We start from the raw sequence: 21,727 nt of genomic DNA on the forward strand, positions 1-21,727 counted from the left end.
AAAGCACGTTACAGAAACCATTATTCATTCACACCAGTCACGCACACAGTCATACCGGTGGTGGTAAGCTACAATATAGCCACAGCTGCCCTAGGGCAGACTGACAGAGGCGTGGCTGCCATTTCGCCCCTACGGCCCCTCTGACCACCACCAATAATCAGACACAATTCATACCCACTCATACAAGGCAATGTGGGTAAAGTGCCTTGTCCAAGATTAGAGCGGGATTTGAACCCCCAACCCTTTGGTTACTGGACAACCCACTCTACCACTGAGTCATGTCCATTATTTACCAGTTTGAACTAATTGTTCCAATATTAACACTTTGAACCCTTTTTACCACTTTTTCTCTCTGTTTTTATTCACTTTAATTTACAACTTTTAACCAAATTCTGTGGTTTTTAAAATCACATTTCACCTCCTTTTCCACCATTTTTGGTCACTTTGAACCATTTTATTAGTGATTAAAACTAGGATTTCCATCTTTAAGATGACTATAATAATAATAATAAACATTCCTGGATAACAGTGGATATTATTCAGATGAATAAATAAATGTGGTTATCACAGATTCATAGAACAATAGACCATCATTTTACTGACTTTATGGATGGACCCCAAAAATCTCTCCTTTATTCCCCCTTATAGATGGTCCTGTCTCCACATGACTGTTCTTCAATGTTCATGTCTGTGTTCAACCACCTTCAGCTACAGTGGGGGTCCCTGCTCTCTGGGACCTTTATTTTGGAGGGTCCCCGCTCTATGGGACCTTTATTTTGGAGGGTCCCTGCTCTCTGAGACCTTTATTTTGGAGGGTCCCCGCTCTCTGAGAACTTTATTTTGGAGGGTCCCCGCTCTCTGGGACCTTTATTTTGGAGGGTCCCCGCTCTCTGGAACCTTATTTTGGAGGGTCCCCGCTCTCTGGAACCTTTATTTTGGAGGGTCCCTGCTCTCTGGAACCTTTATTTTGGAGGGTCTCCGCTCTCTGAGACCTTTATTTTGGAGGGTCCCCCACTCTCTGGAACCTTTATTTTGGAGGGCTGCACACTGCTCCTCAGGGATGTGTTAAATGCAGAGGACAAATTCTATGTATGTAACAACATTACATGGCCAATTAAAGGCGAAAGCCCCGATTTAGTCTTTAGTCTCTGGGACTTTTATTTTGGAGGGTCCCCACTCTCTGGGACTTTTATTTTGGAGGGTTACTAAAGGGCTGAACATGTTGAGAACCACTGCATTAAACAACTAAAATGGAAAATGCGTAAAAACGTATACATTTCAAAATAAAAGCTTAATAACAATGTTCAGCAGGTGGTGATTGGCTGATGTTTGTTCACCTGATGGAGACAAGGTCATGTGACCTGTGTGGGGGCGTGGTCACAGAGTAGAGGCGTGTGTTACACTGAACAATCCTTTTCTTTATTCATGTTTTTATGGTTTCCACATCTGTCAAGGTCATTTTTTCAGTTTTGTTTCAAAGTAAAACTTGGACACATTTATAAAAGACAGCATCTGCATAGAGTTGTCATTTAAAGAGGGCGGGGTTACTGGCACGTCACAGGAACTAAACAGAACAGCCAACAGCAGTACGAGAGAGGGGGAGTGTTTTCAGGGGGGGACAGATCGCTTTTACATTACGCTACGCACACACATACACACAAAAAAAACGGGACACAAGTTGCATTTCCTGTCAAAGCCACGCCTGCAGAGCCACCCGCCGCCGTTTTTCTGTCCACGCATATTTCTACCTTGATCACGTTTCTCACACTCCACCCCACGTCGTATTGAGCGACACCTGTTTTTCCACGTGGTTAATGTCTCTCACCTGAAAACGCCACATCCACCCGCTGCCTCTACCGTCCTACGATCAGTTTGCTCCAAATTTTGTGACGGAGGCTTTTTTTCTTACATTTTTTACGTGGTCTCAACTTTCTTTCATAAATGAGTTTTTCTACACTAGTTTCTCTACGCTCCTTTGTCATTATTCTATGTCTAACTTCCTCGTTAACACGCCACCATCTGATGGAAGTGACGATGACTTTCAGTTTTACTGATCTGGTTCTTTATCGTATGATGACTTCCTGTAGGCGGCGCTGTGGGCGTTTCTCTTTCTGTGACATAGAGACAAGTGAGGAAGGTGAAGTTCAGAAATGTAGAGTTTAGGGTTCCTGATATGGAGGGAAGCACTTTTATCAGAGGAGCCAGTGGGTGGAGCCTCTGTGGTTGTGGGCTGAGCTGAAGCTGCATTAACACCTCGAACGTCTTCTGATCTGACGCAGATAATGGATGAGTCTGAGACGGGGACAAACTAAAGTACTGGAGTGCTAGCATTATGGAAAGGTCGTCTCTCGGTCACAGCAGGGGGCGCCGTGGTGGCTCTGTGGGCGGGGCTTTCACAGGAAGGGATATCTCAGTAATTTATACATAGACATGCAAGTCCTTTTTTCTCTTTAAAGATATTTACAATAATTACAGAACACAAAGATTCAGGTTCAGCATTCAATATTCAACAGGACTACTATTATTATGGTCACATGACACATCCTCCTGCACCTCCGCTCAGTCCCATGTGACTTATCATGAGGACTGTTGCTGACATGGGGTGTTGTGGGCGTGGCCTCTGTGTGTAGCCCCTCCCCTGAAACAAACACTGATAACAAATACTGATGTGTGGGTGGAGCTTAAATCAAACCTTTTGTCGGAGCGCGGTGTCAAACGGGTTTTGGTTTTTTTTGGGGAGTTTTGAGTAGACATCGCATAAAGCTGTGATCTATAGCTAACTCAGTCTTCAATGTGAGTTAATCCAGACTTAGTCTGAGCTAGCACAGGGTAAGAACTAATGTTGATTTCTCCTTTTTGCTCTAAATCATCTTACGGTCCAAACGTGTCATGGTGTAACTTTACAAAAACAGAGGAAGGATCTGTGACAGAGTCGCAGCAGTGTATTACGAGTTAGCGAGTCGATCTGCTCCGAAAACAGCAAAATAAACAGCACAGCTATTCTGTAAGAGAAGAAGAAATCAGCACGTTTTCTGTGCAGCGCCCCCAGTGGAGGGAAACAGAAAGCAGGCTATTACCGTAATTATCCACCAATCAGAGCACTAACCAACCAGCTGAGGGGGCGTGGCCATGGGTTGGTCAATTAGTTTGATTGACAGGCGTACAATGAGCGCAACTGTATTTTTTTTTATCTCGTTTATTTCACAAAATGCAATGGGGACAGAAAACTGTAAACTTGACTAAAACTTGTGCTCTTTTATTCTAGCGGGAAAACCTTGGACAGGAAGTGGGCGGGAACACTTTGGTTTTGAAAATCAGAAGAAACGTTGATGGTGACTGAAGAACATCAACAACACCAAGAATCGACTGCAAACCACGAGCTGCAAACGCGCCCTGCTGCTACACACACACACACACACACACACACACACCAGGTGCTTATGTAGTGGATGAAGTACACACGTGGGGGGGGGGGGGGGGGGTTGAGATAAAAATGTTAAATATTTAAATATTATTTCACTCTTTCAATGGAAACATGACGGGAATCAAACCATGTGACTGTGTGTGAAGGTCAAAAAAAGGTCGATGGTAAAGTGCATGGGGGGGGGGGGGGGTACAAAAACACCGTCATGCAAACTCCACAACGCTTTGCATGCCTTTTAATCATTATTATAAATATTACTTCACACTGTGGGATGGGCGGGGCCAAACCTTTGCCCTTATCTTTTTGTACAACCACAACACAACGAGGGGAGGGGCAACAGTCGGACGAGGCTCCGCCAAGGCGTTTGATGTCTGCCCGTGATAGGATGGAAAAACTCTCTCACACACACACACACACACACACACAATCATGGCAGAAAAAGCAGTGTCATCGAGCTGGTGCTACAGCGGCATCCTCGTGCTGACCGCAGTGTTACCACGGCGACTGGAACACCGACCGCCGACCATCGGCTGTACGAGCAGGTGATGAACCTTCTGAGGGTTGTCGGATGACCGTTGGTTTCTGAAGCCCAAGCCCGGGTGATCATGTGACAATGTTTACAAAATGCTTATTTCACTGCTAACGCTAACATGCTAACGACTAGGATTCTTTAAAAAACGTTCCTCGGATGTTTTACCGTCTTCTTTTATTGCCTGTTCGGTTATTGTTGGGAAGCGCGCAGAGGCCTCAACAGGAGAAGGAAACGCTCCGTATCACAGAGCCCGAGCACGGACAAACCCACAAGGAACCGGGATCCAACCATGCACGGACCAGGAAACCTCCTTCAAAATAAAAGCATCGCTTGAGAATTCTTCAGCTGCTGAAACAAACACGCGACTCTTGCGCTGCAATGGTGTGAGTAGCCGTGAACCTGACGTCAGAGTAAAGTGAGGGAAAGGGTTAAAGTGGGAGAACCAACGCACGACAGCAGCTTCAGACCTTCACGGTTCTGCTTTAAGATCAGAACCACGTAGAAAGGATTATTTACAGGTTCAGAACCAACGTACGGGTTTGAACACACTGATGGGTTTGGAGTCTGGAGCTGGGACCAGAACCCTGCAGGTCTGAAGTCGCCCTTTGTTTACCAGAGAAGAAGCAGCTCGACTGGAACCATCGAAGGGTCGAGGTGAACCAAAAACAAACCACATCTACGAACCGCCAAGAAACACGGAAGCATTCAGAGCGACAGGGTAATGCTAACAACAGCTACACGGGACGGTCATTGGTGTGGGCGGAGCGTTCATGCATTGGCGCTATGAGGGTTTTTCACGTGTCACGCACAGAAATCCCAGCGGTGAAGACAGAAACGGGCGGTGGACGCACACACGCTCGGGCGAGAGATGCGGGGAAGGAACAAGCAAACGCACCGAAAGACTGAACGAAGCCACACCGACGCGTCGCACGCAGCAGAACAGCAGCACCATGGCAACCGAGCAACAAGCAGCAACCAGCAACACATTAGCATCAGCCCTTCTGGGTCGACTCCTTGCTCACGCCCTCTTCTTCTTCACGCCCAAGCCCTCACTGCTCGGAGGAAACCCGACTCTGTCTGCATAGATTAGCCACCATAGGCTCCTCCCACCATTCATCGCTTAATCGCTCTGCCTGCTCTTTGGTTGAAAGGGCGCAACAGGAAGTGGAGGCTTGTTGTCGTGGAAACCTCCTGCAGCGTTGCAGTAAGTGGGCATGGTTTGATGTTTGTACTAACTGTCAGACACTGAACCATTCTGTTTGGCTGACTGAGGTGGCCCCTCCCTCTCAGAGACATTTCAGCGCTCCTTCTGCTGAAAGAGTTCTGAAACCCTGGGAAGGTCCGCCTCTGGGCGGAGTCTATTTACTGTCCTGCACGTCCACACGTAGAAATAAAGCTAAACACTGTACGTGACGGAACCTTCTTCACACGCCGCAACAACGTCAAAGAAATAAAAAGAAGGCAAATAAAGGTGGAATGCGTGGCGTCGACAGGTCGCTAACCTTCCTGTGGTCAGTACGTCTGTGGTCAGTGCCCCACCCACCCTTCCTGTGTCTGTGATGGGCGTGTCTGTGCGAGCTGATTGGTTCCTCGCGCTGTGGTTTGTTTTTTTTTGTCTTTTTGTTGCTGTCGTCGTGTTCTTCTCACTGCTGGCTGTCGGTCGGACGGTCGGTCGGTTGGCGTCGGTCGTCGCTGCGGCAAAGGGGGGTGGAGTCTTACATGCCCAGAGTGCCGCCGATGGACGACGCCAGGACTACGCCCAGGATGACGCAGCAGATGATGATCATGATCTTCTTCTGCAGGGAGACATGAAGCAGAGAGAGACGGAGGTTAAAGGGACGCCAACACAAACACTGAGCGAGTGTGTAGCGAATACGGTCTGTGACATGTTAACAGACACCACAACACACCTCACTTGAGAAGAAGGCCTCCAAACCCTGTAATCTAACTAGTAACTAGGTTCCCGCATACCCCATTGGAATGAGTACACTCATTTATTCTATATTTTCTTTGTTTCTATATTTCTATATTCTATTCTATATTTTCTACATCAGTGTTTTGTTTATTAAACTTTAACTTGACATTTTGCTCCAGAAAAAAAGCCTCTGTTCAACAGAGCTGTGAGTCTGAGCTACGGGAGCCGACGAGGACCAAACTGATGCTAACCCTGAGGCAGTCAACTATAGAGACGAGCACAAACCTCTTTTCATTTGGAGCTTTAAAGTGACTACTTTACAGTTATTAGTTTGTGGTTCATGTATAATTATAGTTTTGCTATAGAAGAGTAAATAGTTTAAAACACATTCACACCCTGATCTATTATGAATTATTAACAACTGGATTAATTGATCCTGATATCTCTGTGTTAGCTGGGTTCACCTAACCAGATTTATACAGTCCCATATCAGCTGTTCCATGAAGCTGGTTACCAACAGGTTAATTAATCTGGATCAGTGCGCTTACATCGTAGGGGCGGAGTCACAGACAGAGCAGCCTACGTTAGCATAGAGGAACATCCACCAATAAGTGAGAGAAGGACACGCCCACTCTCTGATAAGAACAACTGATTGGTCAGGAGGCGTAGCTCCACCTGGTCTGAGCATCAGTTACCATGGTGATGTACCTGGTAGCAGGTTTACCAGCACACAGGGTTAATGCTGACGTTAGCGTGCTAAGATACAAACTAAAGATGACTCACTGTGTCTGTGTGTACGTCTGTTACTTGTTGTGCGTTTGTGTTGCTAATGACGGTCTCCATGGTAACGGTACCTTGCGAGCCTGGCTCTGGTATTTGACGGCCTTCTTGGTGTCGGACACGGCTCGTTCCACATAGTCCACGGAGTGTTCCACGTTGTACTCGATTCTGTCGATCATCTCACCCTGAGACACGCACACACACAGACCAAGTAAGTGCCACGCTCCATCTACGGCTTGGGGCGGAGCTTGTGGAGGTCATGCGACCCACCTGGCTCTCCACCAGCATGGCCATATCCACAAACATGTCGTGCAGCTCTCTGATGCTGTTCTCCAGTTTGATGATCTCAGTGTGTCGGGTCTCGATCTCATTCAGAGCCTGTTTGGTCATCTGGGAATCCATTTTGATCTACATAACGTACACACACACACTGTGTTAGAGCTTTTGCTTTGGAGGAGTTTCATCCTTCACAATAAAAGCTCTGTGACATCCTTACATCATCAGTGAAGACGGCAAGTTTTCCACTTTCCAACATGTCCTCCAGCTCCTCATTGGTGGTAGTTCTCCCAGCTACACACACACATGGTTATTACACACAGTTATTACACACACACACACACACAGTTATTACACATACACACACACGGTTATTACATACACACGGTTATTACATACACACGGTTATTACACACACACACACACACACACAGTTATTACACACACACACACAGTTATTACACACACACACACACAGTTATTACACATACACACACACGGTTATTACATACACACGGTTATTACATACACACGGTTATTACACACACACACACACACAGTTATTACACACACACACACAGTTATTACACATACACACACACGTTTATTACATACACACGGTTATTACACACACACACACACACACACACACACACACACACAAACACACAGTTATTACACACAAACACACAGTTATTACACACACACACACACACTCTGTTTTATCACTGTTGGGGTTCATGGGTAATATTAACGGTTCCTGGTGGTTCTTATTACTCACTGATCTCCAGCTGTCTCTGGATGCGGTCCTTGCAGCGGTCTCTGTACTTGGACTGCGTGGTGTTGTACTCAGTCATCACCTCCACAAACTTACGGGACAGCGTCGAGTGCTGAGACACAGACAGGAAGGAACATAAAACATCCTGGCCTGTGATTGGCTCACACAATGTTTGTCTGTACATTCACTTCCTGTGTGTCCCTGAACGTGACATCGTGAGGCGTTCAAGGTCTCACCTGCGTCTTACGGATCCTGAGGTCTGCTGAGGATCTGTTGAGACCTTCTTCCTGCTCGATGCTCTGCTCGATTGCTGCACACACACACACACACACACACATACACTCCATCAGGTCACATGACCCGCTGATGTTGCACGTGTTCACAGAAACATGAAGCTAACCTATTAGCGGTTAGCTGAAATGACTGCACCAGTGATGAAGTGGTGAATTAAAATGTTTAGAAACAGTTTAACTTTCAGGTGTGTGTGTGTGTGTGTGTGTGTGTGTGTGTGTGTGTGTGTGTGTGTGTGTTTCTCTCTGACCTTTTAACTTCGAGCGGACTTTGTTGGCTGTCTTCTTGATGTCGGCTGTGAGATCCTCCAACTCCTGCTTGGTTTCTATAGAGAACAAGCAGAACAGTGACCTCAAGGAATCTGACTCCTCCCACTGATGACATCATGTTTACTGAAGTGACACTCACTGTCAGCACAAACAACAACAACCGTATTTACACTGAACAAAAAAATAAAAGCAACACTTTGGTTTTTGCTCCTATTTTCCATGAGCTAAACTCAAAGATCTAAAACATTGTCTATAATCACTAAAGACATATTTCTATCAGATATTAATGATAAATGTGTGTTAATGAGCAGAGATAATCCCTCCCACCTCACAGGTGTAGCATATCAATACACTGATTAGACAGTATGGTTATCTCCTTGGCATAGAGGTGATCAGGTTATTGATTGTGGTCTGTGGAATGTTGGTCCATCACTCCAAGTTGCTGGATATTAGCAGGAAGTGGAACACACCGTGGTATCCGCCCATCCAGAGCATCCCATACATGTTCAATGGGTCACATGACCACTGACTATGCTAACTATTTAACAACTAGGATGTTTTAGCTTCCAGGAATTGGGTTTGGATCTTTGCAACATGAGGTGATGGTCGTGGATGAATGGCACAACAATGGGCCTCAGGATCTGGTCACAGTATCTCTATGTATTCAAAACACCATCAATAAAATGCACCTGTGTTGGTTGTCCATAACATACCATAACCCCACCATGGGCCACACATCTGCCCTGAACACTGAAAACCAGGATTCATCCGTGAAGAGAACATCTCTCCAACGTGCCAGATACCATCCAATGTGAGCATTTAACCAGTCAAGTGGGTTATGATGATGAACTGCAGTCAGGTGGAGACCCTGATGAGGACAACGACCATGCAGATGAACCTCCCTGAGACGCTTTCTGACAATTTGAGCAGAAATTCTTTGGTTATACAAAGTGACTGTAGCAGCAGCTGTCCTGGTGGCTGGTCTCAGACCTTCATGGAGGTGAACATTGTGGATGTGGAGGTCCTGGGCTGGTGTGGTTACACATGGTCTGTGGTTGGATGTACTGACAAATTCTCTGAAACGCCTTTGAAGACGTGTTATGGTAGAGACATGAACATTCACAGTTCTGGTGGACATTCCTACAGTTAGCATGAGAATTACACACTCCCTTAGAACTAACCACATCTGTGACATTGTGCTGTGATTAAAGTCAATATTTTTAGAGTGGCCTTTTATTGTGGCCACCCTGAGGCACACCTGTGCACTAACCATACTATCTAATCAGTGTTGATACGCTACACCTGTGAGGTGGGAGGGATTATCTCTGCTCATTAACACACATTTATCATTAATATCTGATAGAAATATGTCTTTAGTGATTATAGACAATGTTTTAGATCTTTGAGTTCAGCTCATGGAAAATAGGAGCAAAAACCAAAGTGTTGCGTTCGTATTTTTGTTTAGTGTATATTTATTTAGAGGGTTGGCAGTTTGAATCCCAGTCATTGCTGGTTTGTCCTTGGCTCATATGAATTTTGGTGGTGGGAGGGGCCATAAGCACTCCTGTCAGCTGTGGCTACAGTGTAGCTTACCTCCACCAATATCACTGAGGTGAATGAATATTAGTTTGAGTCGTTTTTATAGAAAAATCACCATGAGATGGATTATAAACCGAGATATTGATTGATCAGATTTTACCAATGATGAGAGCGAAAAACTCATCCATAATCAATATATTGATCTGATCCCCTCCTAAATGTAATGGAATCTTCCACTGACTAACTCTAAACAATTTTAATGTAATCCTGCAAACAAATAAATAAACAAACAGGTGAAAATATGAACTCTATGTTGGAGGTAATGACAGAAATACATACTGACTGAAGACTTATAGTGAGTTTGCATGTTCTCCCTGACACTGTACACACACACACACACACACACACAGTGCTGCAGTGTTAGATTTACGAGCGCTGCAGTGACTGGCCTGCCCACCGCAACATTACACACACTGAGAACCAATCACAGTGAGCCAGCAGAGTGTGTGTGTGTGTGTATAACCTGATGATGATTGTTTAGGATGTTGTTATGGTTACAGTATTTACACTTTCCCACAGAATGAAGAGTCTCTAAAGTCAGTGACGTACATTCAGGGTTGGCAAGGTAGGCAGTGCCTACCCAAGGGTGAAAATGTTTTAATTATAATATAATTATAAATTATTTATTTTTCCTACAGTACCTATAAGTTTCTCTCAAAGACACGTTGCTGCTCTGCCTCTGTTCCCATAGCGTGTTTTTATGTGTTTACACATGCTCAGTCAGTTCCCAAGATGAAAACCATTTATGTCCAAAGGCAGCTCTCTACGCTACCTTTGGACATACCGTGCTATGCTAAATGCTATACGTACGTTCACAGTGCATTAGTAAATTGATCCAGCGTGGCTGCTGCTACGTTCTCTAGCTAGTGGGTGGGATAACACTACAGTCAGGATGACAGCGCTAGAGACGATAGAGAAACTTTGTTTAGAGGAAAAACATCTTTTAAAAGATGGAGACCAACACCTGAGCTACCAGACCTTCAGCAAAGCTAAAGTCAGAACATTGTTGGTTCTTTCTACAGTGAATGGAACAAAAGGAAGGATTGACTTTGTGGATGCTCCTCACTGAGGATGTTCTGAGTTGTTGTTGTTGTTATTTTCTCTGTTTCTGTGTTTCCAACACAAACAACAGATGTGCTGTCGTGTCATGAGATATATGTTGTTGGAGAGTATGGAGGCTATAGTAAATAATGTTTATGTTTCTTTAATGGTGTTTATGATGTTGATTTTGTTAGATTAACACTTGACAGTAGAAACATATGGAATTGTCATTGGTGTTATCAGTTTGTAACGTGCCTACCCAACCCTAGTGGTCACAGCACGTCACTGTCTGAAGTGTACCTGTAGTGTATATGTATATAACAAAAAATATGTTAAATGTTTTACCAATAAACAAAATATGTGCACCTTTAAAGGACTTTTTAGAATGATTTTATACCTTGGATCATAAACTATGGAGAGACGTCATTTTAATCAGGATATGACACGTTGGTTGATGGTCACGGCATGTGGCTTTAGATAACTGGTGCATTGTGGGAGGTAAAGGGATAACAGGTGTGTTTACGTTGTGTGAAGTGTAGTTTTTCAGCAGCTGTGTGTAGCCCCTCCCTCAGTGATAAAGTGCAGCATCCAGGTTGTATGTTAAAAGAGGATAAATTATGGATAAGTGTAATATTTACATGTGAACTGCAATTTTAAAAGTGCTCAGATCAGGCCAAATGTGATATCAACAGAAAGTTCTGGTCTTCTCGAGTCCTAATATGTGTTTGGTTTTCGGGTAGATTCTGACTTGCACCTACTAGAGCCAAAACGCACAATTTACAGGAGAAAAAAAGTGTTAATTTTGTCGATAATGTGGTTTCAGACAAGTTTTATCCCTGAGTCAGAATATGTCTCGGTTTTCAGATAGAGTCTGAAATGGGTCCAAAGGCCCCAGAAGGTCTGTGTTGTCCTCTACCAGGAGTAACCTCTATCAATGGATGGAATTACAATCTACCTTGAACACGAAGTACTTTAATTTGAAAATAATCTGGATATTTTGTCTATGCACTACTTCCTGTCCCGCATGGGTTTATTTTTGTTAATTTGCTACAGCTCAGTTCTGGCATCCAGTAAAAATCAACATCAACATCTGGAGCAGATTTGGATGCAGGTGAAATTGGGGGTTCGCCTGATGGACAGAGCTGTTGTTAGCAGCAGAAACGAGCCATGGCTGAGTAGTTAGGTGTTAGAAGTGACAAATATGGTTAGAAACTGTGATGAAAGCTGTGTGAAAGGATGTGTTCAATGATTGGATGAGGATCAGCACCTGAACCAACAGGTAAGTTCTCCTGACAGAGTTCATCATTTAGCCTCAAGGAAATAAGAGGGAACAATGTGGTGGGGGTGTGGTCAGTGCCATGACACACCCCCATAGTATCCCAGGACTGCCAAGTTTCACTTTAATGACCTGATACGTTCTGGTAAAAAAAAAAAGTCCTTTTTTAACATGATTTTGTTTTAACGTTGATTTCTACCTTCAGAATGATGTCATCACCTCCATACCAGCAGCTCTCCCTGCACTGTGTCCTCCTAATGATAGTTTTAATCAACCACAAATTACAAATGAAAACTAACAAGAACTCATACATTTATTAGTCAATATTTCATATCAACAACTGTCCATCATTTATCTGGGGACATGTCTCATGTTGTAGGTGTTTATCACAGATGTTGATGATGACAGAGGCTCCCACTTAAAACACTGTGGCCCAAGGCAGTGCTACCTTTACCTCAGCTCTCCTTGTCTGCAACAGAAAGGACGTCATTAAAAACATCATCATGTAAAAAACATTCAAACATCAAGTCATTTTTCATTGAATCAATGTCTATAGAAATACACTATTACATACAATAATAATCATAAGAACAGTTCAAATGAACATTAGATTATGTATTTATGATGATATAACCTACAAGTGTAATTCAGCTACTAACAGTGTTTATAACACTGCTAGTAGCTGAATAAGAGTTTTAATTCATTTAAGTTAATGTCTAACATAGACATATACATGTAGGAGTGGGAGAGAGAGACACACACAATGTTAGTTTTTTAGACCAGTAAACTAACACACACACACACACACACACACACACACACACACACACACACACACACACACACACACACACACACACACAGTCAACAAAATGAGGTAGCTACGTACCGTCTCAGACAGTCTGTCCTCTCCAAACTTTCTTTCTGTCGTCGACTCGTTGCGTGTTGTGTGAGAAAGATACTAGTTAGAGACGGCTCGTCAAGACCCGCCTTACGTTGCTTTTGATTGGTTGATTATTGCGTGGTGCCTGCCTGTTAGCACTGAGAGTTCCAGGGGTCACAGTGAGGTACAGTCGCTGCAGTGGTATCTGTCATTGTGTCCTTGGGCAAGGCACTTCACCCACATGTATGTAGTATGAATGTAGTGTGTGAGTGAGTGTTGGTGGCAGCTGTGGCTACAATAGTAGCTTACCACCACTAAGTGTGGAGTGAAAGAATAATGCTTTAATTCTGTAAAGTGACTTTGAGTGTCTATGATAAAATCCAAAGCATTATTATTAGTATTAGCTTTACACATCACCATTGTTCAGAAACGTGACCCAGCGCTGGACGACGATAGGTTAAGCGTTAGCACTGTGTCACAACTGTAGCTCAGCCAATCAGCATTCAGTCTGTACCATGATGAGGCTCCACATGTTTCTAACATGACTTACTATAAACCATCTTTAGTTCAAATTCACACAGAAACCTTTAAAACAAGTTGTGTGTTTGTTGTTCGTCATCCTAACGCTTTGTTGTTGTTGTTGTTGTGATGACATCACTGTTTGTGCCTAAACTTTTACATTGCTTGTTTCTGAACTCACAGAGAAGCTCCATCAGGTCGTGACTCCGCCTCCTCCAGCAGAAACATCACAAACAGCAATGCAGCGGCAAACATGCAGGGGCGGGGCTTAAGGGGGGGCTATAAGTGTGGGGGGAGGGGTTATAAGGGTTTAAGGGCAGGGCTTAAATGAATGTAGAGGTGGGAAAATGAGACAGATTCAATATAAACATAAGAAACACAAACATGCATTAAATTAACATGTGAAGAAGGAGGAGCCCTATTGGACACGTGTCCATGGAGACAAGTCGACAGGTGTGTGTGTGTGTGTGTGTGTGTTTACTCACTCTCATCAGGTTAGGTGCTGCCAGGATCGCACTGTGCTGCTTCTTCACCTGCTCAACGTCCTCAGACAGTTTCTCTATACAGCTCTGATCTCTCTCTTCCACCTACACACACACACACACACAGATAAACAAACACACACAGATAAACAAACACACACACACACACACACACACACACACACACACACACAGATAAACAAACACACACAGATAAACAAACACACACACACACACAGATAAACAAACACACACAGATAAACACATACACACACATATAAACAAACACACACACACACACACACACACACAGATAAACAAACACACACAGATAAACAAACACACACACACACAGATAAACACATACACACACAGATAAACAAACACACACACACACAGATAAACACACACACACAGATAAACAAACAACACACCACAGATAACAAACACACACACACAGATAAACAAACACACACAGATAAACACATACACACACAGATAAACAAACACACACACACAGATAAACAAACACACACACAGATAAACACACACACACAGATAAACAAACACACACAGATAAACACACACAAATAAACAAACACACACACACAGATAAACAAACACACACACACACACACACACACACAGATAAACAAACACACACACACACACACACAGATAAACAAACACACACAGATAAACAAACACACACAAATAAACAAACACACACACAAATAAACAAACACACACACAGATAAACAAACACACACACACAGATAAACACACACACACAGATAAACAAACACACACACAGATAAACACACACACACACACACACCACACACACACACACACACACACACACACACACACACAACACAGATAAACAAACACACAGAGTGTGTGTGTGTGACTCACCTGTTCAAAGAACTCATCCATGAAGTGGTCTCTGTCCACCTGAACCACCTCCTCATCATCATCGCTGTCCTTTGCCTGAAAACACACACCACAGGGTTTATTAACACACACACACACACACACACACCACAGGGTTTATTAACACACACACACACACCACAGGGTTTATTAACACACACACACACACCACAGGGTTTATTAACACACACACACCACAGGGTTTATTAACACACACACACACACACACACACACACACACACACACACACACACACACCACAGGGTTTATTGACACACACACACACACCACAGGGTTTATTAACACACACACACACACCACAGGGTTTATTAACACACACACACACACACCACAGGGTTTATTAACACACACACACACACACACACCACAGGGTTTATTAACACACACACACCACAGGGTTTATTAACACACACACACACACACACACCACAGGGTTTATTAACACACACACACACACACATCACAGGGTTTATTAACACACACACACACACCACAGGGTTTATTAACACACACACACACACCACAGGGTTTATTAACACACACACACACACGTGTGTGTTTGCTGATGGAGGATTAACACAAACTCTTGTTCTAATGCTGACTCAGCAAACACAGGTCCAACCCTTACACTGAGCTGCTCCATGTAACCTTTGACCTGTGGGGGTCAGAGGGTCCCTGAAGGCAGCACGAGTTGGACAGACCAGGATGATTCACTACAGACACACACGTGAGTTCACACACACACTCTAAAAACCATGGGTCAGCGTAAAATCCTCTCACTGATAATACACAAAAAAACACTGGATAAGGTCAAAGGTCACCTCAACACACTGTCATGAAGTGACGGGAGGGACACACACACACACACACACACACACACACAGAGGAGAACTAGGAAATACACAAAGATTCAGTTAACATGATGTGTTTCACTGAACAACCTTTCATGTCACACACACTTAAATTCTGTGTGTGTGTGTGGTGTGGGTGTGTGTGTGTGTGTGCAGTGAAGCGTGTTGGCAGCAAGCTGTTACCCACAATGCACCAGGGACTCTGGCTCTGCCCAGAGTCCATCTGCTCTCCAACATTAATATGAACACCTGAACGCAACGTCACCTGACAGACGAGCCCAAGGGAAAAAAAAAACCCAAACATTGTTTATAGGTCAGGACGTGTCACATGACTCCCATCAGTCCTCAGTGGGAGTGACTGACAACAAATCAGGAGTCAGGCCATAGGAGGAGGAGGAGCTTAAACACATTCAGGATCATAACAGGATGATGCTGTTTAAGCCACGCCCTCTTCCTGTTCCATTAAAGTCATCCAATCAGAAGTCGTGTGTAATGTTAGTGATCAGCCAATAGGATCGTCTGTTACTGAGTTTGATTGGTTCTCACTCTGATCATGTGACATCACACCTGACATCATTGATTATTGATCAAACGTGTCGTGCACAGAGAAGGAACATATTTCACATATTTGTTCTAAAGTCACTTTTGTTCCCACATCAGAGCAGATCAATGAATTATTATCATCAATATAATCAATCAAAGAATAATCAATAGTGGTGCAGCCACTGATCAGGACTGTGGGATTAATAATCCTCTGATCATCTAATCTCTCATTTATTGTTTTCTATCAGTGAGACGATCAATGTTTTAATGTCAGTGATCAGAGATCAATATGAAACGTAGGAATGTGTTTTATTCAGAGAACAGGATCAACTTAAGCCTGACTTTAGCCTGAGCTGCACTGACTGTCTCCATGGCAACGACTGTTACAGTTACATCCTTGATCAATTATCCAGGATATCAGGATTAGCCTGGACACAACCGTGAGCTAGGTTTAGAGCAGGAAAATACACATGATCTACATCTCACATTATTGTTGTTAAAATGATACAGTATAATATATATATATATATTATATATATATATATATATATATTATATTATAAGACACCAGCAATATATGAAATATATCAGTTTTCTGCAGGATCAGATTTTAAAACTCCTTGATTTAAAGCTAGGGTAGGTAATTTTCTACAGATACCCTTTTTAAGTTTACGTTGAAATTGGTCTTTATGTCCTGACAGAACTTAATATCTTATGTTCTGTGAAAAATGAACAAAGAAAATCCATCATCTGCAGCAGGCTGGATTAGGGTTTACAGCTGTAATAACTTCCACCAATGGAAAAAGACGGTTTGTTTTTTTTAACCAATCACGTCTCCCTGCTCGTTCTCAACCCCTCGTGTTCATGAGCTCACACTCAGTTAAAACGTTTTTTAACATAATGATAAAGTTTTGTGTTTCCTGAGCGCGTTGAATATGTTTACATCACTAGTGCAGTGCCGTGTGTTTGCTATAGAAACGTGGGAGGTTTACATGGGAGATTTAATTCCTCTTTATTTCAGAATAAAACTTGAATCCTCTTTAAACTAAACTTGTAAACACTCAATTCCTAATGCTAATTTAATTCTGCAGACCCCTGTCCTAGGGTACACGTACCCCAGTTTGGAACCACAAAAATCTATACAAACATTTTTAAACCTGGGGATATATATGTAATATATTTATTTAATGTTAACCTATCAGTATGAATTTTGGTTAAAATACCATACATAATATACAGTGTGTTGTTCTAAAACTGTACCTGGTCAATAAAGCTGATTCTGAATTACACAAACACACATTTATTATTATTATTAACCTTAGTTACAAATGTTGCTCACTGAGGACACCTGCTGGTCAATATTTATGGGTGTTTTATGATATTAGACCCACTTTATTTTGAACCAAGCAGCAGCAGCCATGTTGAAAGTCTCACAGTGGTGATGAACACATGAACCCAACATTCATTCATCAGTTGATCCGGCTCACGTTATACAGACTTATCATGTGTGTAAAACCTTCTACAGGACCAAACCTTCCCTAAGCAGAGGCAGGTTTAGCATTAGCATTAGCATTAGCAGCACATGGCAGGGAACATGAAATCACCTAAATGGTGTAGGGTGCTGGTTCTGATCCCGTCACTGTGGACGTTCGTTGCTCCACTGAAGTCGTTCCACTTTGTTCCAGTGGATGAACAAACGCTCTCAGAGAGGCTGACCAATCACAGGCTCCGAGAGCCAGCAGGGACGGGCCAATCAGACGCCAGCACACAAATGCCTTACATTATACACAACCAGGACCAGAATCTTTGAATCAAAGCATCACCAAACGAGCACAGAATCATATGATTTCAGGATTTAAAATCCACTAAAGTATAAATCAGACCATGAGGTGGAAACAGAGGAAAGAGGAAACCTTGACATGGAACTGTGAACATTTATTTTGAAAGGGAAAACCTGGCTCCCTAAGTTAGCAGATCCTAAAGAACCCAAACTGTGATCATCAAACTGATCCTGAAATCATTTCTATCAAAAAAACATCAAATAAGTGAAGCTGAAGGAAAATACAAACTATCTCCTAAAAACCACTAAACACTGCCCCCTGCTGTTAGAGGTAGGACAACAACAGCTCTGTGCTCCCTAGTCCCTTCAAAATAAAATCAGACGTGTCCAGCTGCCAACAGGTTTGCGGCCACCTTCTGGGTCCTGAGCCAGTAGTTGAGGAACCTCTGACTATAACTACAGTATGAGAAGTCGCTGGATGTTTATAGACATAGATATACTAGATCAGTTACTTCATGATGTTACCTTTGCACAAAGTATTCAATCACCTGCTTCGCAAATGACACCGCTAAGTGCTAAGCTAACTCTACATGTGGGACTGGTGGCTACATGCTAAGCTAACAAACATATAGAAATGGTGGCTACGTGCTAAGCTAACTCTACATGTAGGACTGGTGGCTACAGGCTAAGCTAACAAACATATGGAAATAGTGGCTACGTGCTAAGCTAACTCTACATGTGGATAGGGTTGCCACTTTCAGAAAAAGAAAATAAGGGACACCCACGGGATTGTGAATAAATCCTCCAAATAGAAACATATGGACATAGAACAGTGTTTACCAAACGTTTGTTATTGTCCCATGTACCCTGAGCTCATGTTCTACATTATTAGTGTCTATAGACTCGTCTAAACTCTTTCTGTGTCTCGTCCAACGTTAACTTTGAATTTAAGCCTTTTTGTTCATTTACTTCTGATTTTTTTGTTCATTTTAAAGAGTTGTGCAACAAATTATGATTGATGGATGAAAAATAAAGTCTGAGCACATGTAAAAAATTCTATAATGTTTAAAAATGAAGTGAAATGTTAGTGTATCTCCTGAAAGGTGTTCATGTACCCTAGGGCAGTGGTCTGTAAACATTATTCCTCCTCTCACCTGGATTAAAATCCTTCTCAATGAAGACAATATAGTGTAGAATCTTCTAGTTACAATTATATTGATTATTATTCATAATAATTTAAAAAATGTTAACACATGATCATGTTGGTCAACACCATGCTAATTGCTAATTTCTTGCTACATATCAAGCATACATTAATCTGGTACGTTGGCAGTTAATTCATAATTTTTCCACACAAATAAAATCTTTATTTTCTTCCAGAATAGTGTTTTGTTGGTTTAGTTATTGTATCATAATTTAAAACATAAAGTTAACCACAGGTGTAGGAAAGTTTATTAATGATAATTATTACACAATGTGATTTATTTTTAGGTTGACATATTATTATATCATGATTTTATTTGATGTCAGTGTCATTTATCATTAAAAACCTCTGTAAGAAATAACAGTTCATTATTATAATATGTTCTTATAACTATAGGAGCCATTGCTAAAGAGTCAAGGAGCCACAGGTTACAGACCCCTGTTCTAGGGGTACACGTACCCCAGTTTGGGAACCACTAGAATATACAGAAATCTCTACAAACATTTTAACCCAGAGAATATATAAAACATAAAAAATAATATTAATGTATTTATTTATTTAATGTTAACCTATCAGTATGATTTTAGTTAAAATACCTTACATAATATACATATTATATGACCTAATACTACTGTAATAATAAATCATTTAACTTTAAAACCTCCACATATTAAATATTAAATCAAATCCCAGTATCACAGAACATGATGGACTAGTTGCTACATGCTAAGCTAATGTGTGGCGTTTCTTCAGTCTCAGAGGAAGAAGAACATTCCGTCTGTAACTCGTGGAATATGAAACATGTTTCATATTTACACTGAAACAGTTTCCTTCTTGTTTGTACATTTAGAAACAGAACTATTGGTTCTAGATCTGTGGCAGAGGAACAGGAACTTCTGACCTTTACTTTTGACAAAGTGAGGAGCATGAAATGATCTAAAACACCTCCACCTGCTTCACACCCATGTGACCAAACCAAACCCAGTGATTGGTCGCTCCATCAGACTTTCTAACTCATCACTTATCATCTACTGACCCCTCCCACCAGGAACCCTCCCACACACACACACACACACACACACAAACAGGGAGGTCAAGGCACTGTGGAGGTCAGGTGAAGTGATGTTGAAGTGGGTGTGGCCTTTACCTGATATGATGAGAATTGGATTGAAGCCATGACTCAGCAGTAAAGTGGGCATGGCCATGTTGGCGTGACAGAGAATAGCTCCTCCCATTCCAGCCTTTGTGCCTCAAGCCCTGCTGTGATTGGTTGATATGATCCTGACTCATTCATTCATGGTAAAGGTGATCAAGCTTTGATGAGAATGATGTCACCGGGATTTGAACCTTCACTCTGTCACGTGTTCCTGACAGATGAAGGGTTTAAAGCTTTGTTCATTTATTGATTGATTGTGATCACAAACATATTGATTGAAGGTTGTGTGATTAATGTGTGTATTATTCATTATCAGTGAGTCATTGATCGCTGACATCAGGTGAAGGAGAGGAAGAGGAGGATGAAGATGAAGATGATGGAGGAATGGACGGAGGAGGAGGTATCAGTGCGCTAACCACCTGCACACACACACACACACACCACACACACACAGCCTCACCCCGGGCTCACCGTGTGACCCCCCCCCCCAGGGCTGCGGCCTCGGTAACGGTAATAACGGTAACGGTAAAATCACTGCACTGCCCTTCCCCTCCCCCATCAGGTCATCCACTCACGCACGCACTCACGCACGCGCCCGGCCCTGTCACATTTCGCTCGGTTGGCGACGTTTATCACGTTTTTATCAGCGGAGCGGCCTCTGCGTCTGAGGCCCGGTCACACACACACACACACCACAGCACACGCACACGCCACACACACACACACACACACACACCACACACACACACACACACACACACACACACACACAGTGACCTCCACCGAGCCTCCGCCCGCAGGGCCGCATCAGCCCCGCTCCGTGCGCACCGCGGCCTGCTGCGGAGGAGAGGCCGAGGGGAGGAGGAGGGAGGACGGGAGGAGAAGGAGCAAAATGTCCGCTTACGCTCCGCAGTTCCGCCGTTCGGTCCTTCATGGTGTCTCCGGGATGCTCCTGGTCCGGGTGTCCGGTGGAGGAGGTGCGGCTCCTCCTCTGGTCCTCACTGGTTCTGCTCCGGTTCTCCTCGGATTCTCCTCCGGTGGGTGATGCTGTGGTGCGGTTCCTCTTCCCGGTCTCGGTGCGGTGCAGTGTGGCCCCGCAGCAGCGCGGACGCAGCAGCCCCGCAGGAAGAGCAGCGAGGGGGGTGAAGGGGGGGCGGGGGGTGGTACTGA

General features: G+C 43.3%; 1 protein-coding gene across 1 annotated transcript; it reads right to left on the reverse strand.

The window, feature by feature from the left end:
- Nucleotides 1-3,614: 3,614 nt before the first annotated feature.
- On the reverse strand, nt 3,615-21,727 carry LOC114468834 (syntaxin-1B-like). Its single transcript, XM_028455939.1, is given in 11 exon segments — nt 3,615-5,752; nt 6,726-6,836; nt 6,922-7,059; nt 7,148-7,221; nt 7,709-7,817; nt 7,942-8,015; nt 8,247-8,321; nt 14,069-14,080; nt 14,083-14,163; nt 14,980-15,058; nt 21,462-21,727. Coding segments are annotated over 11 exon segments (864 nt in total). The 5' UTR covers nt 21,492-21,727; the 3' UTR covers nt 3,615-5,671.

This window comes from Gouania willdenowi, chromosome 8 (genome assembly GCF_900634775.1).
Source record: "Gouania willdenowi chromosome 8, fGouWil2.1, whole genome shotgun sequence".
NCBI lineage: Eukaryota > Metazoa > Chordata > Actinopteri > Blenniiformes > Gobiesocidae > Gouania > Gouania willdenowi.